Below are 26,597 nucleotides of genomic sequence, written 5' to 3' on the forward strand. Positions count from 1 at the left end.
TACTCTGACTGTCCTTCAGTGGTCCTGTTGGCATTAACCTGCATGTTAGCCACAAAAGTTATTCTCCTTACATATGAAAGATTTGCTACCAATCCACCTAAGCCGTTAAAGAACACAGTAGCTTAAATACAATGCCTAGTTAGCACAATCATGATTTTCACTCCACACGTCATAAAACCTCTGCAAGTAGTGCAACACTCATTATAAGCTAATGTGTCATATGCGTAATCATAAGAACCAAAGTACAACCATGGCTGTAGCCACAGTCTGTCTTTTATCTGTCTCAGCGGCAGACAGCTAAGCAATCTAGCTCTTCTATCTAGATGCTGTGACTCATAGTGAGTGAGTCTGCTGTGGGGTCACTTACAAAATGCAGTATCAAAAAACAGCTTGGGCTCTCTCTATAGATCAGAGGGAAAGCAAACTTTATTATGACACAATGAAAACTATTTGCTCTGTGGCTCGTTATTTTATCATTTCCTTCAAATGTGCCAAAAGTGTATTTCTTAAAAGTTTAATAAAACTAAAATATGTTACACTCCAAACACAAAGATAGCACCAATGCTAATTGCTCAATTTCACAAGTCTAGGGAGGTTTTTAGATCCCATTCAAAGGGACAAAAAGAAGAATAATCTTTTATAATCGTGGGGAAAAAAAACTGATGACACCAAGATTTTCATACGCTCATATGTATTATTGAAATTAAGGTGTAGAAATGGAACTTAAACTCTAGTGAAAATGTTCCTGTTTCTACACCAGAAGCACTGTCGTTAAAGACAGACTCCACTTGGTTTCTGGCTGAATAACATCATTCTATGATTTTGGAAAATACCCTTTGTCAACTTGGTGAAATGAATAGGACAGAAAATGTTAAACATACCATGGGGGGCTTACAGCCACTTGTCGGATTTTGGAAACTAAGCATGTTAGCACCTGGTTAGTACTTGGATAGCGGACCGTCTGGGGATACAAGGTCAGATCGATCCCCAGCTCTTCCTGTGTTCCCTGTGTGTCAAAGGTCAAGATGGGCAAGATACTAAACCCCAAGTTTTCCCTGATGTATCCATCGGAGTGTGAGTGTGTTATACAAAAGTGCTTATGTATAGATAAAACCACTGTGTGCATGTATGATTATGTGATTGACACTTAGTAGAAGAAAGTGCTTGAGTTCTCAGAAAGGAGTAGAAAGGAGCTATATAAAGCCTGGTCCATAACATCATAAACCTCCATTTCATCAACAGGTTAGGGATGCCAGTGCAAGATTGCTTCGAACTGTAAGCTCTCAGGCCTTTCATGCTTGGTTACTTGGTAGCTTGAAGGAGCAAAGAAAGAGGGCAGGGCGGGTGAGTCAATTAGTGTGTGAAATAGATATCCTCTGCTTTTTCCAGCCCAGCTCTGCCCTGAGCACAAAGTGTTCATCTGTCAGCAGTACCTAGACATGAGGAGAGTGCTCGCTGTTGTTTGTGCTAGCCTGGTGACCATCTCGTCTGATTATATGGTGCCTGTGACTGGAGGAGGACTCTGAGGTAGCCGTGTCATATCTCTATGGTGACTGAGAGCTTAATTCAATTCAATGGGTATGACACACTAGTTTTTTTTCTCCCTTTTAACCTTCGAATTAAGATTTTCTAGAAGCACCCCAGTGCTTAACTTGACTTTTGGAGGTGATTAAAAATGACCATTAACACACGTAAGCTTGTGATCAAACTTGTGAAATGGTGAAAAAGATGGGAAAAGTTTGCTTAAATGGCCTGTTTTACCCCAATGCATTACATTTTTAATAACCCAAGATTTTGTGCCTATACAAATGGCAACTAAAATAATAATAATAATGATAAAAAACATTGGAAGATGTATTCTTTCCAAAAAGCACATGAACCAAGTCTCCAGGTGTAGTTTTGTGTTTGATCAAAACCACTTTGTAAGTGTTTATAGAGCCTAACTAGATGTGAAACTGTTGGAAATGTGGCAAGCAGCCTTACGATTTCAAATCCTATGATTTTGTTGCTAGCTTTTATTTAAAAGACGATCAAATCCAAAACAAATGGTGCCGAAAAACCCAACGACAGTGTTTTTAGGTATTTAAAGTATTAGTTTTTATTATGAAAGTCAAGATGTACATCATTCTTTATAATAGCTTATGTTTTAAGTGGTTAAAACGCAGGGCAGGTGAATGGAATTTGGTGGATAGTGAATATAGTGTTTGATTCAGTACGTGGCAAATAGTGATGTGTCACAAAATTACATCTGAAAAGTACAAACCCATTTCCAAATAAGCTGGAACAGTGTGAAAATTGCAAATAAAAACAATGCATTGATTAGCAAATCTCATAAACCCATATTTAATTAACAACAGGATACACATTCAATGCTTAAACTGAGAAAAATGTGGCATTTTAAGAAAAAGATATTAGCTCATAAATTGACTGCAGCAACACATCTCTGCATGACAAAAAAGTTGGAAGAGAGCCATGTTTAAGCTGTGTAGCTTCCCCTAAGTCTGTAAACATGTGGGAACTCAGGAGAACGGTTGCTGGACTCGTGGGAGAGGAATGTTGTCCCATTCTTATTTGATATAAGATTCTTTGTCTTCTTTGTCATACTTTTGGCTTCGCGTGTTTTCAGACCGTGTCATCTTACTGACCTGTTGCCAAATTATCTGAAAAATGTCCCACCAGCTATTTATGTACCAGAAATTGTTGTAACTTGAATTTCGTTTGCCCTTCACCAACTTTTCTGAGACATGCTGCTGTCACCAAATTCAAAATGAGATAATATTTTCATAAAATATTAAAATGTTTGAAATGTTTGTGAGCAAAACGGGTTTACAAGATTTTCAAATCTCATGAACCCATTGCATTTTACTTTTACTTGAATTTTACACAATGTCCCAAAATTTTGGTAACTGGTAGTTTGGTAACTACAGTAAATAAATAAGCTTTTCTTTTAAAATTGTGCCTTTCTCAGTAATTACTTATACTACTTGCAGGAGCATAAGGTGCTGTGAAAAGGTATTTGCCTCCTTCCTGATATCTTATATTTCTGCATATTTGTCACACTGTTTTAAACATTAGACAAAGATAACCCGGGTAAATACAAAATGCACTTTTTAAATGATGATTTCATCTATTAAGGTAAACTAACTAAATGCAACAAGGTCTTGTGTGAAAAACTAGACCCCTAAACCCAATAACTGGCTGTGCCAATCGCAGCATGGACTGCAATTACACATTAGCAACAACTGGCAATGAGTCTTTCACATCACTGTGGAGGAACTTTGTTCTACTCTTCTTTGCAGAATTGTTTTAATTAAGCCCCACTGGAATATTTTTGAGCATGAACTAATTGAGATGTTATGCCAAAACATCTCAATTAGATTTCAGTTTGGACTCCTTGTGAGCTCATTGCTCAGTGTGTGTATTTAAGCAATTCAGTGGTGTACTTTGGATCATTGTCCTGCTGCATAACCTCAGTGCACTTGAGTTTCAGGTGATGACAGGTGACTGTCTGCCAGGATAGAGTCTGTTTGGTAGAGAGTTGCCAAGGCCTTGACGCAGGAAAGCAGCCCTAGACCATCACACTACCACCACTGTGTTTGACTGTTGGTATGATGTTTTCCTTATGAAATGCTGTGCTACCTTTTACGTCAGGTGTAACAGGATGCAAACTTTTCAGAAAGTTCTGCTTTTGTCTAATCAATCTGCAGAATATTCGGGAATCAAGATGTTTTTGGCAGATGTGACACGAGGTTTTGTGTTGTTTTTGGTCAGCAGTGATTTTCACCTTGGAACTCTGCAATGGATGCCATTTTTATCTAGTCTCTTTCTTAGTGTTGAATCATGAAAGCCTTAGAAATGACTTTGTAGCCCTTTCTAGACTGAAAGATGTCATCTAATCACAGTTAAATAATGATATATCAAGAAGGGGCAATTACCATTTGAAATAGGGTGAAGTAGGTTTGTATTTACAGAATAGTCAAGAACAGTGTTTAAAGTATTTTTTTTTAACAAATACTACATCAAAACTATTATCTTTTTGTTTTAATATAAAACATTGTTAATAGCCTTAAGTGTGTAAGAAGTGCAACGTAATAAATAGCTCGAGAACTTTACAAAAAGCAAAAAGCTTAGTTACTATCATCTAAAGTGACAAAACTAAACATCTAAAAATTGGTCTTTGCATCTCTGTTGGCAATTAAAAATGGGAAAACTTTCTATCAATAATGTAGGATTATAAGTAGTGCACACACAGCCTCAGTTAGTGTCTTGCATGTATTATATCATGTTACACTGATACCTAACCATCTGTTACTTTGATACCTGAGAAAATTATTCATATCAAACAAGGATATGTTTTGCATCTTGCAACCTCTTTGCAAAAACATTTTTGACCAATTTTCTGTGAACACGCTTAAGAATCAACCACAGTACACTTATATTAATTTGCTGGGACCCAAGTTGACATTTCTTACATTCTTCTTTTTGGCATGGTGTGATGACGATGCAACAAAGTTCCAGAGACACTAAAAATTGCAGAAAATGCGTCTTTTTGCCAATTTTGCAAGCACAGAGCATGAAACAAAGAGCACATGTGAGGAGTAAAAAACTGCGGCTGGTGACTGAAGAACAACACATTGCTGAGTGAACTGGGTTCTTCAAACGTCTGTGTCCAGCGGGGGAGGAAAATCGAGACACGGTGACAGAGAGTCTTGACTGTGTGTGGAGCTAATCCCAGTGTCTGAGTCTGTGTCTGTAATGTCTAGAGGGGACAGGGTGTGTTTGAGTTTCACTGTCTGAGAAATGCCGCACTGGGTCTCACTTTTCCCTTGGACTGTTATGGGCTGCTCCTCCTCTGTGCTGTCCGTGATTTGCAATGAGCTCAGCTGGGCGGCTAGCTGCCAGCACTCTTGATCTTTAGAAACCAGTGTATTGTCAAAGTACTTTATCTGCTTGTCTATTTCAGCAGCTTGGTTGTGAATGGAAACACCGGTGAAGAGGCTGTGATTCAGTTCGCCCTGCAGCCTCTCGATTTCAGCAGTATAAAATGCTTCGTCTGTGTCAGCGGGGATCCAGGAACCAGCGGCCATTCCTTCCTGGTCTTCATCTTGAGCCAGAGCGAGGGTGGCCATCCTAAGCTCAGCATCAATTTCATGGGACAACTGGAGGATGAGTTCCTGGTGCCTCTGAACCTCCATGTCCAGCTGTACAACCCCATCGCTGGTGTACAAGTATTCCTCTAGCTGCTCCTCAATGTGTGCCTTGGAATTTGGACTGCAGGCCTGAGCCAAGGAACTCTCCGACTTGGTTTCTTGCTGGACTTGCAGCTCAATCCGCTCAATCTCCGAATCTAGCTCTCTTATCCGCTGGATCTGCTCTCTAATTGTGTGGTCCTGGTTGAGAATAAGTTGCACCATCTGGTCAATCTCCTCAGCACCTGGGGAGCTTTTGCTCTCCATATGAAGTTTCTCCAGCTTTCGGAAAGCTTTTTTTACCATGCGCTTTTGTTTTTCCGCTGGCAGAGACTGGGAATACTGAGCACGACCATGCTCACATCGCTTCAGCTTGGCCCCTTTGGACTTTCCACCTTTCTTAGCAGGCTGAGGCACGAAATCACTGGTTTTAACTAGAATAAACTGTACGAAGGGTCTCTGATCACCCCAAGCATACCACAGTCTTAGTATTCTGGTAAGAGGTGGCAAAGCTCTCTCGAAACCCTTCCACCGTTCAACGAGACAGAAGTCTTTGGGTTCTCCATGCAGTAGCCGCTTGCTCTCTGGGATTGACTTGTGATCGTCCAGTAATGCCTGAATCATATCTGCACATGTCGTATGCTTTGTTACTCCACAGACAACCTTCTCTTCATTGCAGACAGTAACTTGGATCTCCTTTCCTACCACAGGCTCTGCATCTTTTGTCCTATGCAGAAGACAGAAAAACAAAGGTTACAACTTTGGCTATGCATGAAAACTTGGAAATGCTTCTTCCCACAGTCACTAAAGTGCGACATCTGATTTTTGGGGTTTTCTCTGTTTTCTCTGTATTATTGTAAGTCTTGTGATTTGGTGCTTTATAAATCGAATTGGAATAAATTTTAAGTAATAGTAGTAGTGGTGTTCACAAATTCAATTCAAGACACGTGCATTAGGTGATTAGAAATACTCCTTTCTAGACAGCAGTTCAACAAAAGGGTTAAAAAAAATGTAGTTAGATAAATACTTCATTGATCCCGAAAGGAAATTTAGTCAGCCATATTTCAACACACTTGCAGTCTGAAGTAAAATAAGTCTCTCTCTATAATACTTTAAAAGTTGTTTTCCTATTCTAAGTAGTATGTTTTTATGAATGCATCCTTATTTGATGGTTTTCCATTAGGTCAATGAGCAGAAAACTACATTCAGTCATTTTGTGCTTCCTGGCTTGATTCTATTACTGTTTCTCATCGTCTTACTCATCAGAGATGATCACTTAATGGTTCAGTTCTGAGCTATTTAACCTCAAGGCCCTCATTAAGTTTTTGCATGGATCGTAAAACCTGTTCAAAAATTGACCTCTGATGGACCGAAGATATTCATTTTTTACATGCTTAATGAACCACCGGTAATATTCAGGACCTAATATCCAGTCATTAAATGATAGGCACCAGCAATGCAGACGGCTACAAATAAGAAGATAACATCACCAGACATTTAAATTTGATTTCAGGATAAAGAATGATGTATCACTCTATTATTTATATGAAAGATAACATGTTAGGAACATTCTGCGATTCATGTGTTTCATTAGGGAAACTCTGACTGCCAAGTTTCTGTCTTGGTGAATTATTTAAAGTTAAATTCTAGTCTTCAGGGAAAAATAAGTGACACATAATACTGCTATAATTACAGACAGTTTAATCGCAAAGAAACCCAGAGAAAGATTATCCACATAAAAATCACAGACACAAAAAAGTAGAGGTCCTCCTTTGATGGTTAAACTGCAGACTGATTTTTGTGGGTTAAAGGAATGTTGGTCTGTGGTTTTTCAACCCAAAAGACAATACTTCTTTAATCAGTTCACAGTGATAGATCAGAGAAACGTTCTTCTAATCCTGGATAATATCACATTTCACTAAAAAAATAAAAAAAAAGTTGAAAAAATTAGCCTTAAATAACAAAAGCAGATAACATCAACAAGGAAATCTGGCTGTAGCTCATCAGGAAATTTGATATAGTGACACTGATGGGTAAAAAGAATGGGCCAACACACTATCTGGAAGTGGGATTTTCATCTAATCCTTTTAAAATTATATCTCACTTTACCATCTAGATAAATCTGAAGTCTTATCTATATTTACAATGTGTTAAAACAGACTTTGGGATTAAAATCAAGTCCTTTGTTTAGCCTAGCTATCAAAGTTCAGTGTTGTTCCTCAGGTTGGTATGCAGCAACGTCTTCACATCTAAACCCTACATCAGGTACCTGCTTTGCCTTTATTTGTTCTGATAACCTTGGCCGAATGCAACTTATGCTAACTTACGTCACCAATGCGGGAGGAAGCAAAAAACAAACAAACAACAAGCCACATCCTATTAAGATGACATAGATACCCCAACCTGCATGACTAAGACATTATATACATTATTCAAAGGGAGAAAGAGGCTTATCTCTCAGTTTGTAGATTTGACAGACTGATACCATGATGTATTGGTTCCCACATAACACATGAACACCCAACTGGAGCATAGTGTAAACATCTGGTGAATAAGGTCTCAGGAATGCAATTCATACAGCGCAATAAGTTGGTTAATGGTTATTGAGACTCTTGGAGAAAACCGGAGCAAAGCAAATACTTGAGCTATGTGTAGGCCAAACAATTCCAACATGCCTCAAGCATTTAATAGACAACGACCCTTGTTGCTTTGACCATGGAATTTCCAACTTCACCCAATACAACACGGCCCCAGTGCTACTGCTGCACAGAAAAGAAAACAGGCGGTGTACACAGTACACCGTACATAGTGTCCACATGCTTAAAAAATGAGCTTATCTGACACAACAGCTCAACATCATAGAGCAGTCAATATTTGTTAGGGCAGTTTGAGAAAATTCAAAAAGCATGAACCATGGCATCAACTGTGGCAAGTTTGGGGTGTGTTTGAAAAAATCGTATATATTATAATATAATACAATACATTATTTCACTTTTTAACCCATTACTTTTATTAAACATAGTGTAGTTGTCAGCTTAAATTAAAATGCTATGTACAAAACAAATTTATTTGGGTGAATTATGAGTGTTAAACTTGACCAATTATACATATTTTATTTATTACTGAAAAAAAAATATTTAAAGGTTACTTTCACATACGCAGTAATGGGTCAAAACCTCTCCTACCACTCTCAATTTCAAGCAATTTCATTATATGGGGCCAAAAAATATTTTGTGAGCCACTGTTATACTGTATTGCAAGGATGAAAGAATGGCTGAGGCAAGAAGGGCAAGGGAACGAAAGAAGAAAGGTAAAGGAAAAGGGAACAAAATCATCATACATGTTCAGTGCAGCATAACTACACTACACATCTGTAAATACACAATACTGATATTTCCAATAAACCTGAACATGTCACATATTGTCCTCATTTCTAATCTTGCAGGTGAATAAACATGCTGTACATACACTGGCTATTTCAGATAGGGTGACCCAAGCCCACAGCTGTGCAGGAAGACAGTACAGTTAGGCAGGGAAACACCTGTATTTGTCTCAGGCCACAATCACCAGCACTCAGGCAACATCCTGCCACTATAGTTTTATGCACTGTAGGAGGAAGGGGGGGAAAACATGTCGCTCACTGTGGTTACTTTTAATTTTCATTCTACTGTGAAGAAAGAGCTAACAGTTTCTATTATACATTATCACTAAGCAAATGATTTATTTGGATGAAAAAGAAATAAATATTTCATTTATTCATGAGAATGACTTTTATGAGTCTAATTTAGTTCCCAAATTAGTTAAAGGCATATTTATTGTTAAAGTTCTTTGATTGTTAAGGTGCAGATACACATGCTGCACCCTAACTAATGCCAGTGTGGATTGACTTGGAGAATGTCTAAACACTGTAGCGTATGTAATGCAGCCAAAATGGCAAAACCTCAATGATCCCCAGCAGTTAGTAGATGTGAAGTCTGTGTCCTGCTGTGGCAGAACTTTTTGAAAGCTCTTGGTGTCCTGCTTTGCATTTCTGCAGCTAACAGCATTGCCACTTACATTTAAGGCCCCTGTAAGCCTCGGGGTTGTGAGTCAACTGCTAGTGCATCAAAATCCACATAACCTCCCAGCGATTCCTGGAAGTTTTCTGTCACTGACACATCCTTGTAAACAGTACCTAACTTGCACTTACAGTGCTCCTTATTGAGGAAAACCCCAATTTTTATCAGGGTACTTTAAAGATGGCTGTACACTAGCCCCTCAGCCTAAACGATAGCATATTTTTCTTTAAAGCTCTACCTCGTAGAACAGTGATTCTTCCGCTGTGTTTATTTTGGAAAGAATACTGCAGGAATATGACTCCATTAATGGCAACTTGGATTGTGCTGGCTTAGCCTCACAGACATCGCCACTTTGACTTCCTGTACTGGCTGAAATGTGGTTAAACCAGAACTTTGCGTTGTTTTTTGACAGCAAACAATTAGATGCGTGGCAAACTGTTAGGACTCTGACAAGAGATACACAAGTAGTGCATGCACTGCTGCGCTGATTGCATCACACCACATACTTTATGAGGGCTGTCACATTGGGTGCCATTTGATATTCATAGCTTGGGATTACACTGCAGTTCCAGACGCAGCAAATGAGGGTGCCTTCATAGGTCACACCGCTGGGTGGTAAATGACAAAGCTGACACTGATAGTGTAATGAACTCAAAGCTAATGTGGAATTACAGCTTCAGATGACACATACTTTAAAGAAAAACTAAAATTTTAACTCCTTATGTGTGAAGGCGGATGTTGCACGGCGACTGGCACAGGACAGGTTCGACTTTAAATTCACACTTGAATGAACCCGAGAAACCTGAGCAGACCCACTTGACCTCACCTTGAACTTAGAAGCAGAGATATCCAGTTAGAACTGGGACGTGTGGGAGGAAACAACCCACACGTCTAAGTTCAGTTTAACCTTAAATTATAGGAATTTCCGTACCAGCTTCTGTGTTGGATGATTACGTTACGGCTGCATTGCGGTAGCATATTGTAATGCTCATAATGACAACCTGGAAGGCATTAACAATTCCCACTTGTGTGATAAGTTTGCATGGTACAAGTTACCACAGAGGCCTGTATGCTGGTGGTTTGAGCAAGTCATAGCAAATGACAGAGTTATAGCTCTAAAGTGTCCCGACATGTTTTGGCAGATCAATGACGAAAAACGGATGCAAATATGCTCAACAGAAACAAAGCTTTGATAGCATATAGGCAAACATGTCCTTTAGCCTCTGCTGTCAACACGTCTCACTATGGAATCGTGAGTATATTTGGATTTGATTATATTTGCTGTTGATAAGATCACAGGTTTGCTTTCACAGCTCAAAACAGTCTCGAGTGAAACTATCAAACTTACCCCAGATAGATTAGTTTACCTCCTATGCAGCATCAACCGATATAAAATTAAAATCTGTGTGAGTTATGCTAACCCCTTCATTTTGTTTGTGGTTTTCACAGCTGTAATACCTCATAATTAGCACTTAACACAAGGTTGATGGAAAAGTCATGAATTTTACTGGCATCTTGATCTGTTCAGGTAAGCCAAAGTACAATCAAATAAGTTAACATAAATCCTAAAATCACAAATGCCAACCTCAAATTAAAACCAGAAAAAAAGGCCTATGTACAATCCAATTGTCTTAACAATGTTTCTTACTTACTTGTCCTGAATTCATGACTAAACTAATGCTGACTGGAATAACAAGTTCTGATAAAAAGTTGTGGCTGACTGGATCAACTAGAGACAAAGTGAAGACATTTTTCAGCTGTATTTCCTTTAAAAGGAAACTGAATGTGCGCTGCAGGATATGACACAATGCTATGCAGACTCATGACCTCTGCACTTTTTTTTCCTTCAAAAAAGTAAATGTCAATAATAAGTGAAAGGGGACAATAAAAAGCTTGCATTTGCATTTCCTACACTAATCAAAGCTTCTCTTTCTTCGAGACCAACACTTGTAGTTTATCTAACAATTTACAGGTTTGACTGGTGTATATAAAACAATAGGGGTTTACTAGAAAAGGTAAAATATAGAAACCCAAGCCAAAACAAATAAATTACACTAGTCTAAAGTATCTACAAAATGTCTGTTTGGCTTGCATAACACAGAGAATGCAGAAGAGAAGCTATTGAATGCTGGACAGGAGACGTTTCCTCTTGTTCTTATCTGAGGATGAGAATGAGGGATTGCTGAGGAAATAACGTGGCTTTTCTATCTGGATATGTTGATCTCTGGGAAGACTCCTTCCCTGATAGGCATCTGTGAGCAGAGACACAACACACCCCGTTTTTTCCTTTCCTATGTGAAATCGCCCACCCCTATTATCTTTTGCCCACAGGAAGTATCTAAATCACCATAACAACCCTTTCTCATTAAAAGAAATGACTTCCCCTGTCCTTTTTAAACACAAACTGTCTTTTTTTTATTGCTTTCTGCAGCCTACAAATTTGTATTAATCTAGCAATGTTAAAAACTAATTAACACAGTGCTATATTGGTGGCTTAGTGCAAGTGGTCACTACATTGCTTTGGTCACATAATTCTGAGGCTTGTATTTCCTGTTCGACATAGGACAGTTTGAAGGAACAGACTCCCTGATTTTAGTATGGAATATTCCAATGTTTTTTACATTTACCAAATCAACGTTAATGTTTTCTTATTTTGTGAATATTTTGATGCTTCGGCTTGCTCCAACTGCACGTGTTGTCAACATCCAGCTTAAAGTTTCACCTCGAGTAGGAGCCGGTCTCAGGTGTCTCCGAAGTGAAGCGTTTGACATGTCTACAGATCTAAACACTTGAGATAATTATAGGTGCCTCGATGATAATTACTATGCAAGAAAAAAAATTAAGACAGCCACTGGAGACAACTTCAGTCAGACTGTTTGAAGTTATCAAAGATAATTCATCTCAGCTCTGTGTGATGTGAAAATGCATCAATTCTGCTGATGGTGCCTCTGTCAAAGTGTTGTAATTTAGCACTGTACTTTACCATACCTCTCAGCCTTGTTGCTGTGTTTGGTGTTAATTGAGACCCTTAATGAGTAAAGCTAATTAAAACACTTTAACTTTCCTTATCTTGGTCTTGGCAGCAAGGGATCCGATCATGACCTAGATACTCAGAAAGAGAACTATGTTTACCAGCTCTGCACAACAAAAGTCTGTAGTCAACAAAAGAAGCAGAATGTCTACACCAATAACAGAGGGCAGCTTGTGGCTCAGTAACTCTACTTTCCTCCTTGCCTTTACAGAACTGTAGCTGGACCCAGCTGCAGAGAGAAGCACATCAAAAGGCCAAGCTACGCTCTTAGGGAAATTGCAAAAAAGCAAATTATGGTAATACTGATGACATGATCTCTGCTACTTTGTATGTGTACATATATGTGTGTGCGTTTATATAATAGCAGGAGAAAGTCCAAACTCTTACAAGCTAATGTACAGTAGGCCTGCAGTGTCGTAAACAAACAATAAAGACCACCACTGAAAGGCACATCACTCTTTGGCACACTGATAAAATCGTTCATGTATAGTTACATTAAAAATGTAACATGAAATATCTTAACATGTGCACACACGGACAGGTTCGCCAAAAGTGGCTTTTAATTAGCAAGATTAATATATATTACTCCCCAAATAGTATTAAAGAAGCTAAGAATGAATTTATTTATGATAGTAACAACCTTGATGAAAATAAGGACACTCAAAATCTCATATTCCACGGAAGTGTATATTATTTCCTTGGAATTCAGTATGGGGGTTTGCCAATTTTTCTAACAGGACCGAGCAGACATCATTTTTTTAAAGACAATAATAATAGTCAAGAAGATAATATACAGAACTAAATAAACAACTTAACTCCGTTTTATTTTGTGCTGCTCATTCGTGGTTCGATGCGCGCCGAGTTGTGCGTAAATCGTCTCCCTCACGCAGTTCATTGTAACGTCTTTTTTTCTAATGCTCGAAGTTGGGGGAAAACACACTCAACAGGTTTTAAGAAAGCTCATACTCATCTGATCAAGTTACCTGTTTTTCAGTCGGGCTTTAAGGAAGTTTTTTCCAAATGGAGCCATGACTCAGGAGCACAAGAAAACAGACCGGCGATCCAAAGTGAGTTACAGTCCAGGCATGGTAGGACGTCGGACACTTATCGGAATGTTTCAGAAAAGTTGACGGGTGTCCCGAGTGCAACTCTATCCGCCCCATCCGAAAAGCGGAGGGAGGTGTTTCCTACAGACAAACGAGATTTAATGGTGAAACTCTGCCCCCTTCCACCTGCAGGAACAACCTGAACCCAAAGACTAAACGAAACACTTTCTTCAAAAAGATACTCAGCTCTGCAGAAATACGAAATAATGTAACAATTAGAAAACATTGTAGATTATGCTCACATATTAGCAAAACTATCATATAAAATATAGAGCAGATAAGACATACAATAACAGAATAACAGCATTTTTTTCATGTATCCACTGCTGACATAAAAAGCTGTAATGTAATGTTACAGCATGTTTACAAGACAACTGAGGAAAATGTAACATGCTGGGTTTTGATAAATGGTCTTCCTTTCTGGATGGATAACAAATGTGACATTGAGATGAATACAGTCTGTTTTTAAAAAAAGTCTAAGAGTGTTTGATGCTGTAACTCTCTCAAAGAGCACGTGGTTTTTCAAACTGTGCTAACATATATTGAAATTATTTAATTGTCTTTGGAGGTTAATTACTAAATAGGGTAGCCACAAAAAAACAAAACAAAAAAAACACACAGCAAAAACAACTAACTGAGCTTTACTTAAAATCATTGTTGAAGGTGATTTTAACATTAGTGTAGATGCTGAGAACGACAGCCTCCACACTGCATATGATTTAAACACAATTAGCTTCTTTCAGAATGTAAATGACCTGACTTATCATTTTAAAAACACTCTGAATCTTGTCCTGACATATGGTACACCATAGAAACTGAGTATTTAACAGCATTCCCTGAAAACATGTCTTGTCTGAGCATTTTTTAAATTTAAATCTACAATAATGGATTACACAGCACTGGGAAATACATTTCATTACAGTGGATGTCTCTCTGAAAGTGCTGTAACAAAGTTTAAAGACATGATCCTTGCACTGTTATCTTCAATAACACCATCTACTGACTCATGATGCCGAGCAGCTACCTGAATCTTACTCCCTCAGAGGCAGATTATCTTGTTACCTGCGTTACAGCCCAACTATGACTCTGTCTCCTCTGAAAAAGAATTCAGCAAATCAGAGAAATGTACAGTTTTGCATTTTTGTATAAGTCACATCTGTCTTAAAGCAGGCAACTTGTGAGCTAGAGAGGAAATGGCATTTTACTAAATTAAAAGACCTTCTTCTGATCTGGAAAAAATACTTTGCTACTCTTTAAAAAGCCCTCAAAGATTAGACATCTGATAGAGGAAAACAGTTTCTGTTCAGCAGGGCAAAGAGTCAGAGCTCTGCTGACCCAAGTATTCCTTTGACCTTAACTGCTAATGACTTCATGAATTTCTTTACAAATAAAATTTTAACCATTAGGGAAAAATTCTTCTGGGTTCTGTGCTGGGATCAATACTATTGACAGCACATGCTTCCCTTAGACAATGTTAGTAGAAATAATTGCATGCATTTTCATTGCTATGCTGATAAAACTCAGCTTTATTTATTCATAAAGGCAGGAGATACAAATCAATAATTGAACCTACAGGTGCGTCTAATAGACATGTAAGCCTTGATGGTATTATCTTGGCCTCCAACAACACTGCGAGGAATCTTTGACCATATATCCTTAAGTGTGCATATTAAAGATATATATAGGACTACCTACAATGACTTGAAGAATATTGCTGAAATTAGAAATGTCCTGTGTCAGAGTAATGCTGAGATGCTAGTTTTTGCATTTATAACTTTTAGACTGGACTTCTGTAAATTATTATTATTATTATTCGCTCGCTGAGAAGCTCCCTGAAAAGGTTTTTATTTGATCCAGATGTTATGGTTGGGCAGATGTGAGTTTTTCATCTTGGTCTCTCTCTCTTTCTCTCTCTGCTTTGCCTCCCTATGTCCACTCTCGGTTGGTGCTGTTCTACAGACATCATCTGAGCTTTAAAGACAGAAGGACTCACCCTCATCTCACCTGCCTCCCCACTTTCCACCAACCCACTCACTACTCCTAAGGTATTGTGTCTGTATGCCAGCAGTCCCTCTTAAATCCCTGTTCAAGCAAATTACAAGATTTATCTCTCGCCTCTAATAGCTTACAGAGACTTACCTGCATGCACTCTGTCTCCTTCAGTAGAGACTTCCATAAAGGTTCTAGTATTCTAAGTCACTCGCCTACCCTTTACTATCTGTTCAATAAACAAGTTAAACCCATTAATGGTTGTCAGTGTCTGCTTCTGCAGACCAATTTGCGGTTAAATGTTACATCAGAAGGCTGCAGTGAGAATTCTGACAGGGACTAGAAAGAGAAATCCTATTTTTCTATATTGGCCTCTCTTCACTGGCTCCCTGTTAAATAAAGAATGTAAGTTAAAATTCTTCTCCTCACATGCAAATCTTTTAAAGTAGAATTTGAGGTGGAACTTACAGCTATCAGGTCCCTCTTCTGTCTCCTTGAATTTAATCGTTAGTTATTATTAATCTCTGGCTCTCTTCCACAGCATGTCTTCATCCTGTCTTCCACCCACAGCTGGTTGTGGTTGATGGCCGCCCCTCCCTGAGCCTGGTTCTGCCCGAGGTTTATGCCTGTTAAAAGGGAGTTTTTCCTTCCCACTGTCACCAGAGTGTGACATCTGCTTGAGAAGTTTTTCTCTGTATTATCGGAGGGTCTATAAAGCACATTGAGGCAACTGTTGTGATTTGATGCTATATAAGTAAAATTGAATTGAACTAATTTGAACTTAATCAGTTCCCAGTTTGGGAGACAGACAGGTTCTTCACTTTTAGAATTAGGATTAAAACTTCCCTTTTGATATAGCCTATAGTAAGGGCTGGATCAGGTGACCATGGACCATCCATTGGTTGGCTGCAATAGGGTTAGGCTCCCAGAAGTCTTCTTCTTTACTTACCTCATCTCGTGTTTTTTCCTCAGGCTCAACCGGTCCCAACATTTGGCTCCCCCTTTACAATTTTGTGCAACAAAACCATAAAACAGCTCTATTTAAACTACATTAACAAAATGAATCAGAAATTAGTGCATGGCTTTGTATTTGCTCTTAAGTTCAGAGAGTAAGTATGCTGATTTAAAAGTGTTTTCTATGGAATTACACAAAAATATAAACCTAAAGAAGAGAAATAAAGTTGGAGGGTATATGATGGAAAGCTTTCAAAAGCTACCAAATGGACCTGGTGGTAAGATTATTTTCTTAGTCATTGTTTCCAAGGTCCTCTTTACAAGTTGTGAAAGCCAGGTTAAGCTCCAGTGAAAAAGCTTTTTATTATTAAAGTAAAAAAATAGAAATCCCAACGTCTGCAGATTGTGGACTGATTGTGATGATCATGCAATGCAGTAATAAATTTCAAGCTTTTTGTTGATTAATGGATTACATTTATGTCAGCGGGAATTCATAGTAGAAAAAAAAAACTACTACAAAGTAAAACCTGCTTTAGAGAAACATGGGCCTTCATGTTAATTAAGTCCTAATTGTCAGCAATATTTAAGCCTTTAGCATGTACTGGTTTTGTTTGTTAACCAAGGCAACAACCTGATGAATTAGGAAAAAATAAATGGAAAAAATAAATGAAAAGACTGTTCAAACTGTGAAGCAAAAAGTGAGCCTGATTTGTTCATCCTGCCTCATCACTGCTGGTTCCCATCAGTGGAACATGAGGCTAAACTAACCTCAGACTGTGTGCGTTCATGAGGGGAAATAACCACATCTTCCAAACCTTGACGCAAAAACCTTTCGCGTCATGATGCCGGAGTGACGTCGGATGAAACATCTGATGACACAGTGACATGAATGAAGAGATGCCATGAAGGGAGAATGAGTGGGATGTGGTAATGGGTGGGAAGGTGGGGATGGAGATGTGTGTCTGTGTGGGTGGGGTAGGGGGGGGGGGCAGATGCTGTGACATCACTTTGGCTCTTATATACTCAGGGAATGGAGCCCACTGTGCTTCACATCCCAGCAGCAGAAAACTGCTTAAGTGTGTATAGATCTGAAGGAGAAGAAGAACAAGAAAAAAAAACAACAGCTTCACTAAATTTTGTCTTCAGCCTCTTTTTGTCTGTGTCTGGCCCCTAACCTTATGGACTAGATTCCTCCTCAGGTGAATTCTTCAGAGTGGGATCCTTTTTTTGTTCGTTTGGGGTATTTCTTTTCAGATTTTTTTGTTCTGATCAAGATGCAGACACAGTTGGCGTGTATGCTTCTCCTCTGTTTAACATGTGGTGCACTTTGTACAGGTAAGCACTGGTGTTCTTTCAACAGGTTTTCTATGCAGAACTTTATGAATTTATTCACAAAACAGGTGCATCTTACTGAAATGTTGCATGTGCATAAAAGAAGGAAAAAAAAATACTGCAAATATTTCTGAAAAACCTTTAATGGCAAAGTTGGTTAAACAGGATGGTTTTGAGTTTGGTCCTTTAGATTAAATACTGAAATAACCTGCAGTTGAAATTATTTATTTTTTAGGAAAAATCAGAGAATGGCATCTGACTTCATGACACAGCTAACTTTTAAACCTCGGTTTATTAAAAAAAATAAATGTATAAGTGAAAATCTTAATGTTGCTCAAGGATTGCAGCTCTTTTAGGCTGCTATAAAACTATTTCCCTCCTCAAAGATCAATTGCCTCTTCCAGTCTTTCAAATCGATGCATAATTTGTGCTTTGTTTAACTGTCAGCGTGCACTGGGACTCAGGCTGATCAATAGTGTCACCTGTTGAAAGCTTAAAAGTGGCCATAGTCACAAGTGAATATGGGCTTTTATGAAAGTTTCACTTCACCTCTTCCAAACAAGGCACAGCAGAGAAAACTATTAATGTAACTATTAATGTAACTTACACTATTGTTCACATTCTTTGTTTGATCCTATGTCAGGGAAATGAAACTTAATTAGTTTCATTTATTTTACATTAAATGCAGTTTACACTGAACTATTTCCAATACTCAAAATCCATGTGAATGGATTGGTACTAGATGATAGTCACTTTTGGATCAATAAGCAAATAAAAGACAACTTTTATGCACACACACACACACACACACACACACACACACACACACACATACATGTATATATACATATTGATATTATGTGTTGCTTTTTGTCACTGTCAGGGTGCACAGGGACTCCATTATCAATAGTGATCAAGATGACCGAGGGCTGGGTTTCTTCGCCACATTACTATTCAAATGTAAATGATGAGAAACTAATTCTTAAATTTAAATAACATTTCATTGAGGACTGAGCTAAACTCCACTCCAAAAATATTGATGCCCAAAATACTGACTTCTTTAAGTAGTTGGATTACATGTCTCGGTATACATTTAGATTAGACCAAGTATTTTTGTTTTAGTTATATTGCTTTATGTTTATGAGGGCAGAAATCTTTTGTTTTGTGTTTTTATTTGTGTGAAATGTGAATGTTGTAAAGCTGTTTTTCTGTAACTGACAGATGTCGACCAGGAGCAGCGAGCGCTAGAAGAGGAACTACTCAGCAGTCTCTTCACTTCCAAGGTATCTGGTCTTTTTACATCTGTGATATCAGAGACTGGAAAGAAAAGCTTCATCCTGCCGGGTCGGTCTCTGACCTCGCCGATAAAGGCTTTCCAGGTGTTCTTTCATGAAATCTACATCCACACTTCAGTGGCGACCTCAACTTGCGGTTGTGCTTATGCTGAGTGGGAGATAAATAATTTACCACAAGAGGCTTTTTGTGCCACTCAGGCTGCCTGAGCATTTACTTTGTTTTTTAAGTCGATTTGTTCTTTTTAAAAGTGTATCCAGTTCAAATGAGCTCAGAAAAATAAAAAACAATCACCTTTCCATTTGCTGCAGTCCTTTGAAACGAGGAGAAAATAAGAGCTGAGATTGGGCATTCTAATTCAGTTGTAACTTTGAGCTTTTTATCACATTTATCTGATGTCTGCCTGAGGCTATGCAAAGCTCAGGTATGAAATCAGTGAATGTGGAACCAAAGGCACGCACAGACGGATGGCCGATCCTAATAGGATTCAGATGGACCTGGCAGTATAGTTACGACACATCTTTTACCCTTCCTGCTGATAAAAAACCGCGATGCTCACACGGAGACATGACGGTGACAAATCAGCCATTTGATTCATGGCTGCCGATGCTCAGAGGTTGCTCAGGGGTGATGATTGTAATAATAACTTGCTGCATGACTGACAGACTGCTCAAGAGGCTGGAAAGTGCAGTATGGTGGAAGATAGACCTATTTGTGGCTCTTTATCTACACACTATATATTTGACAATAAAATTGACTGATATACTCCTCCCTTCCTTTCATCTGATTAGATACCACGGTTAATGCTCCATTGTGGTTTTTCATTCTCTACTGAATACAACTAAATTACCTTCTTATTACTCTGCATAGTGAGTCACTGAGCTCTGTGTTCAGTATCGTTAGTTGTTCCGATGCTGGAATTTAGATTGAGCTTTTGCTGTAACTGCTTTAGCGTCTCTATAAAATGCAAGTTTGTGAACGCTAAAGAGCCCAGGAGACTAACGTTAAGGTAAAAATTTCCAGTGAAGCACCACAATCTTTTATATGACATCACAGCACAATTGCATGGCCACACTAACTCAGCTAGTTTGTCTTTTGTGCATGGGCAATTTCCAAATGTCAGCTGCTTATGTTTGATCCTGCGAGACTTGTTCATTTGATGCCACTAAAGCTTTTATCCACGTCTCCTGCCTGGCAAACAAAAAGAGTTTTTGTCTTTATATTTGAGGATACTGTATATAAATGATGACCCGAGTGAGCCTCACTGACACTGACATCTTTAACTGCAACATGCACGTGACAGCCAGTACACACAGAAGACTCTGGGGGCTCTTTAACATCTCACTGCACTCTAGAGACATTAGATTATAACTCAGTTGTCTGCACTTAAATGAAGTTACGTGTGGCTGAAAAGTTCACTGTGAGTGCATGTGTCTTTAAAAAATAATCGGTGCTTAGATTACATTGTAAAAGTCTCACATGCAGAATCCTCAGTCCATTTTTAAAGGAACTACCTGAGTGTTTACTGCTGCAAATGCAAAATGTACAACATTAAAACACTGAGTGAGAGTTAGGTGTAGATCACAATATTGACTGTATTCTGTTTGCTATGAAATAAGCTATGAAAGGACAAATATCAAAATGATAAAGTCAACAGTTTGGCTGAATTTTAAAATTATGGCCACAGTTTGTACTTACAGTGTTGTGGACGTGGATTGAGTAATGGATGAAAATGTCATTTTTCAGTCGGATCATTTCTGTCGATATAAATGTTTCACGAGAGAAAACAATCCCCATTAAACCAAAAAGCTTCTAAACCACCTGAAACGTCAGCCTCTTGAGTGGTCAGCACAGTTTTCACTTCACCCAAGTTCACAAAATACACTAAAACACCAACAAAAATATCGCTCAAAGCAGGAATCTGATTAAGTGATGCACTCTGAGTGTTAAAAACCCAACCATTCAATCCATTTAGCCGTCTCATCCTGGTATCTTGTGCCCTCTGTGCAGATGAAACAGAATAAGCAGAGTGCCCCCTATTGGCGCGTGTCTCTGGCCAACCTCTGTAAGATGCTGAGCGCCCTGCGCCAGGAGGCGTGGAGTGGCGAGGAGGAGGACGAGGATGGGGGTCTGAGGGAGGGGAGCCTCCAGCTGCTGGATGAGATGTACAACTTGCAGCACATCTGCCGAGTACTGCAGAGCCGGGAGGAGAGGGTCAGACAATCATCTTTAACTTACTTTATTTTGCTGTGTGGGCTACTTTTCAAATAACAACAAATTGCATAAGCACAAGCAAATATTTACTGGTAAAATCTAAGTATCAGAGGTTCCACTAGCACCTTGCATAAATTATGGATGGCTAAGGAAATTCTCAAAAGTGTTAATCTCCTAGCTAAGCTACTTGTTGAGAAGTAACTGTCAACCAAAAGCCCAGTCAAAACAAATACACAGACTTGTGTACATACACACTTACTCACTCACAGCGCCAGAACACACAGGAGCATGTGTATTCTCTCCTAAAGCAAACACACTTCGTTAAATCTCCCCTCACCCCCACTTCGCCTCCTCATCTCTTCCTCACTCGCTGTCATCGTTTTTCTTTCCGCTCTTGGCTCCTTGCACTGTGGCATTTCTCATTTTTTAAATGTTAACACAACACCTGCAGATTAGCAGTCAGTACCAAAACATGTTTGCCTGCCGCCCCCCCCTCACACTCCCTCATGTTGTGTGACACTCATCCTTTGCTGTGTCTCCCTTCACTCCTCACAGCTACTCCAAGACTCTCTAGAGTATTCAGAGGAGAACAGCGACGCTCCACTGAAACGAAAGTCACCCTACATATTGAAGAGGCAAGCGGGGCACATCACTAAGACTCGGCGCCCGTACATCTTAAAACGAAGTACATTTTACTGACACCCCAGAGACCGCAGCGCCATTTTAAGGGACCGGACCACATATTTTGTGTAATTATGTGATTGTGTTTATTTTCTGTCTTCTTGTAGATGCAATCTTTTTTTTTTTTTCCTGTTCCTTTTTATCCAATCAGACCCTTTGATTGTATGTCCAACAGAGAGGCCTGTCTTTATTCTGCTCCTGAAAATAAAATCCTTAGCATCAAAGAAATAGTGTATCTCTGAGAAACTGTATTTATGTATGCTATTTATTCACTGCAAAATAAATCTATTTTGTTTCAGAAATTAAAGGATTCATGGTACAAAACCAGCGCAATGTGACAATCTGCCTTTTCTATTTATGTAGCGACTTGGCTAAGTTGTGTCATACGTCATCCTTTATAATACCTAATAAGCATCCACAAGATCACACCCTACAACAAATTACTCCTCCGACCAAATAAAACCAGGAGACATGGCAGTTTATGTGTCCCTAAGTGTCACCAGTAGCTTCAGTCGGTTTAGCACAGACTTTCCAAGTTTCTGCAACTCTACTTTGCCATGCATGGAAGCACAGAGTAGAAGCAATACTGTTCAACTGGTTGAAAATTGGTTACTGCAAAGGCCACAGCATATTATTCACCTTCATCATTAATTTAGTCACACTGCGCCCCATGGATAGAGGTTTTGTCATCTTGGAAAAGATCACTCTCATCAGCATAGAAAAATGTCTCTGTGGACCCATACTGTGAAATCAAACTGCTCCCACAGCATAAAACCCAGGATCCAGTAGCGGTCAAAGTTCATATTTTTGCTTTAATTTCTCATCTGTCCTCATTCTTTATCCGCTTTAATCTCAGTGAACACAGTTTAGTTTAGGACTCAGTACTTTATGCACAATTGGGCTGCTGGATCCTAAATATGGATTGATATGCACTTAGAAAAATCCCAACAAATTTGAAATGAAACACACATAGTGCCTAAAATGTTAGCTATGCTTAATCATTTTAAAAAAGCGCACATCTCCAAGCACAAACATGCTGTTCATTTTTGGTCTTCCATGTGACCAAAAAGGTTACTCTATATTTCTTAGTATGGAAATATAGAATAACCTTGTTCTTTAGACATCCATTCTTATGTATAATAATGCAAAATATGTCATTTTTTTGTTTGGAATTCAAATCAATCATTTATACAAAAATCAGTGATGGAATTTTACATATCCTAAGATACATTTATAATTTGGAAAAAATAGTAGAGTTTGCCGGTAGCAGCATTGTTGCAATTTAATTAATTATTAAAGGTATTTGTCTCCTTCATGAGTGTTTTTCAACAAGAACGTTTATAGATTGGTGAAAAATCTATAATATAATGAATGCTGCCACTCTTTGACTGGGGATCCACTTGCAACTACAGTCAGGTCTGAAAACTGATGCCGTAATGATTTCTTGATGTTAAAATTCAGCTTGTGGCGCCTTTAATGTCAACACATTGATCTTAATAGCATGTGCTATGCTGAGCATTTTTCAAAGGAGCGCTGGGGCCCTTTGACTTCAGCAGATGAAATACACCTTTACTAAAGCGAATGAGAGGTCTTGGCCTTAATAAATGGCAGTTTCCTCTCTAAATCAAAAAGCTTTGGTGTTCTTTGAAACTTGGTTCTTAACCTTGACAGCCAAAGCACTTGGATGACGTGCAACACACAGGCAAACACACACTTGGGATGGCTTCATCTTGTTGCCTGAGAGAGCAGGTGATGTGACAAGATTAGATTTGGAGTTTGAAGCAAAGGAAAAGCCTTTAACCTTATCAGAAGCTCAGCTGTTTTTATTCAAAACAAGTTTGGACCAAACGTTTAGGCACAAAGGATTTCTTTGTTCTACCAAAGTTTTGGTTACACTTTTTGAAATGAAGGAAAGTGAAAAATCAGGCACAGAAAATTCATGTTACCATCAACACCTGATATTTCACCTGAATCAGTCCTCCCGTACGAAAAAGAATAAAAGCCATGCTTATAGTAAAGGGTCATACTTGCCATCTTATCTCTTGACCCTCCAGTTGTGTGGATTATCATTCATTTCCTATGGCGGTCACTTTTGACAGGAAACACCACAGATGTAACAAGGTTGATTAAAACACTCAAAATTCAGTGAAACAGGTAATCATCACTTTTATATGTTCAAGTGCATAGTGTGGATGTCATAAGGCCTTCGGGCAATCAGATGTAAAACACAATATTTATGAGTGTTTTAAGTTGTAGATCAGATTTGACCCGAACACGAGAGGAAGGTTTTAATCAATTAACACGAACCCATGGGTAGGCATTTAGCTCCCTGTGAACCATCATGGTTTCTGGCACTGAAAACGTAAGGGGTGTGCTGGTTTACATGGAGTAACAGAGCTTAGAGGAGTGAAGTTTAAAAACAGCATTTTGGATAATCCCCAGACCTCGATGTGGTCATATTTCTGTGGAACCATTTCTCTGTCAGGGAAAGGTTACAAGAAAATCTTCAAATGTAATTTCTCAATTTTTGAGTACCTAAAAGGAAAATGATGTTCACCTCCTTTGTATTGGGGTGACAGCTGAAATCTCAGAGACAGATAGCTCAAAGTCCCACATGTGAAACGAAATCTAACTGTGCTCCTGGATACAGGTGGATGTCAAATTTCTTTTTTATGATATTCAGTTCATTCGGTAACTTTTTCTGAATGTAACACAAAAAAGGTAAAAGGTCCTCTGAACTTAAATCACATCGCTGAGAAATAATATGCAGCCATCATCGTTCTAGCTTTTCATTCACTTCAGTTACTGCAGATATTTATCAAGTCAGTTAGTTTTAAAGCTGCCATTTAAACTTTCTCACCAAAATTACTGCCGGCGCACCTTTAAACCAGGTAGTTCCACTTTGCCGAATGCCCCAGAATGTTTCAAATAGCTCCATTTGAATACATCAAATACATCAGGTGTAACAAGGAAAGGTCAAACTTTGCATGAACAAAGGTTAAAAATATATCATATAGACAACCTTCATTATTATTCTTTTCAAGTCAGTGGCCACCAACAGTGTATGCGCCCATCACGGGCAGTGGATGGCGGTGTTGTGTAACTACTTCAGATTTACGGTGTGAATGGCTGCTGTCATAGAAATTCAAGTGTCCCTTCAGGGGGAAGAGTCACATATCAAAAGAAAAAAAAAGAAAAAAGAAAGAATAGTCACAAAATCTTTGTAGAAATCTGCGTCACAAAGTGAGAGCACTGAGATTTTTTTGGTCAGCTTTAAATTTTAACAGAAAAGTATATGCTGTTTAAAAAATACTGGAACGATAGTTTTTCATATACTATGATATGTCAATGAAAACACATTTCTGTATTTGTAGTTGTAGCTTTAAACTGCAACAAGTTTTGTAGCAGGGCAGTATTGTGGTGTTTTGTGGCTTCATAGCCTCACAGCTGTTAACATCTGGAAATCAGTTCAGTCTACAGCCATGCTTATAATCTTATACTTGTTTGGAAAGACTGTCAATATTCTGTATAAACAAAAATGTTTAAATCTTAAAAAAATAAGTCAAATCAATGCAAGAAATGATCCTGTGATATTACGTCCACAATTGTGAAGACTCTTGCAACTTCAGCAACACATTTTTGCATGTTTATTTTCAGTAAAACTAGTCAAAAGGTCAAAGTAATCTGTTGCTTTGTAGTGTTTCTTGTTTGCGTTGCAATCAAGGAAACCTTTTAAGTGATTTAGTTGTGGATATTGTAAAACTAGGAGTTCAAGTAGCAATATCCTGCAGGCTTTTACCCATCATAATACATAATAACAGATATTATGATTATATTAAACAGGTCTGATTCTTGGTTTACTACACTCCAACCTTTCTTTAGTCAGGAAAAATGTATTTCAAAAGATGGATTATAAACAAATCAAAATGCTTCATTTTGTTAGTTGTGCACATGCAGGTTCACTACCAGCAGATGGCAGTACATTACAAAGCTAATCCAGACCACTTGCTATACTGGTGTGGGAAGAGGGAAGAAAATAACACCGACCATTTCAAGACTGACCTTTGGTTCTTCTTTAGTAATAATTTCCTGCTTAAATAGATTTTAGTCAGAATCCTGAAATGGTGATTTTATTTTAATTCAGTTCTATTCAGTTAATTCAGTTTTATGCATATAGTGCCAGGTAACAGCAGTAGCCATTTCAAGGCATGTATGTTGTCAGATACAAATCCTGCAATTATTAGAAAGAGAAATCTAACAATCGCACAAGAAATGAGCAAGAAATGTGCTTAATAAACAAATGTTGTCTTTCTCCAGTGATTACTACAACTGGTTCATTTTAATCACATTCTGCAACAGTTTACTTCCAACTGTTAGGAAAGAATGAGAACTGTATTTCAGTGTCAGTTAGAGCTATACAAATTCCCTTTAGATTGGTACTGTTACATCAAGCCTCATAAATGCTACAGACACTTGAAATACTATAAGGCTGACAAACATTTATGGGCCCAAATGCTTGACTCTTGGGGCAGGAATAAACTTTAAAACAAGCTTTAATGCTCCTTGGTCCAGAAAATTACAAAGTCCCAAATCCAAAAGATAACAAAGAATCCAAACATCCCAAACACGCTTGGGAAACTCAGAGAAATAAGAACAAGGGGAACAGAAAGCAACGTGGATGACATGACAAAGGACGACGGGAAGACTCCACAATATATACACCACAAAAAAAAAAGAAAGAGTGGTGACC

The 26,597-nt window shown here is 38.4% G+C and overlaps 2 protein-coding genes across 2 annotated transcripts in view; both read left to right on the forward strand.

The window, feature by feature from the left end:
- The window catches only part of lrriq1 (leucine-rich repeats and IQ motif containing 1), a 111,594-nt gene extending 98,416 nt beyond the window's left edge, over positions 1-13,178 (forward strand). Inside the window, exon 27 of the mRNA XM_031731866.2 lies at positions 12,490-13,178. Within this exon, the coding sequence (XP_031587726.2) occupies positions 12,490-12,592 (103 nt within the window). The 3' untranslated portion in view covers positions 12,593-13,178. The remainder of the gene's footprint in view (positions 1-12,489) is intronic.
- Positions 13,179-17,394: 4,216 nt separating this feature from the next.
- nts (neurotensin) lies at positions 17,395-22,166 on the forward strand. Its single transcript, XM_031731891.2, has 4 exons — positions 17,395-17,662; positions 18,881-18,942; positions 20,963-21,166; positions 21,722-22,166. The coding sequence occupies exons 1-4, from the start codon at positions 17,602-17,604 to the stop codon at positions 21,863-21,865; spliced, it is 471 nt and encodes a 156-aa protein (XP_031587751.1). The 5' UTR covers positions 17,395-17,601; the 3' UTR covers positions 21,866-22,166.
- Positions 22,167-26,597: the final 4,431 nt, after the last annotated feature.

Source organism: Oreochromis aureus, linkage group 7 (genome assembly GCF_013358895.1).
Source record: "Oreochromis aureus strain Israel breed Guangdong linkage group 7, ZZ_aureus, whole genome shotgun sequence".
NCBI classification, from domain to species: domain Eukaryota; kingdom Metazoa; phylum Chordata; class Actinopteri; order Cichliformes; family Cichlidae; genus Oreochromis; species Oreochromis aureus.

Excerpts from the sequence above, each read along its gene's own strand:
- nts (XM_031731891.2), top strand. The coding sequence starts at position 17,602 with ATGCAGACACAGTTGGCGTGTATGCTTCTCCTCTGTTTAACATGTGGT. Across the intron at positions 17,663-18,880 it reads ATGTGGTGCACTTTGTACAG|ATGTCGACCAGGAGCAGCGA; the intron begins GTAAGCACTGGT and ends TGTAACTGACAG. Across the intron at positions 21,167-21,721 it reads TGCAGAGCCGGGAGGAGAGG|CTACTCCAAGACTCTCTAGA; the intron begins GTCAGACAATCA and ends CACTCCTCACAG.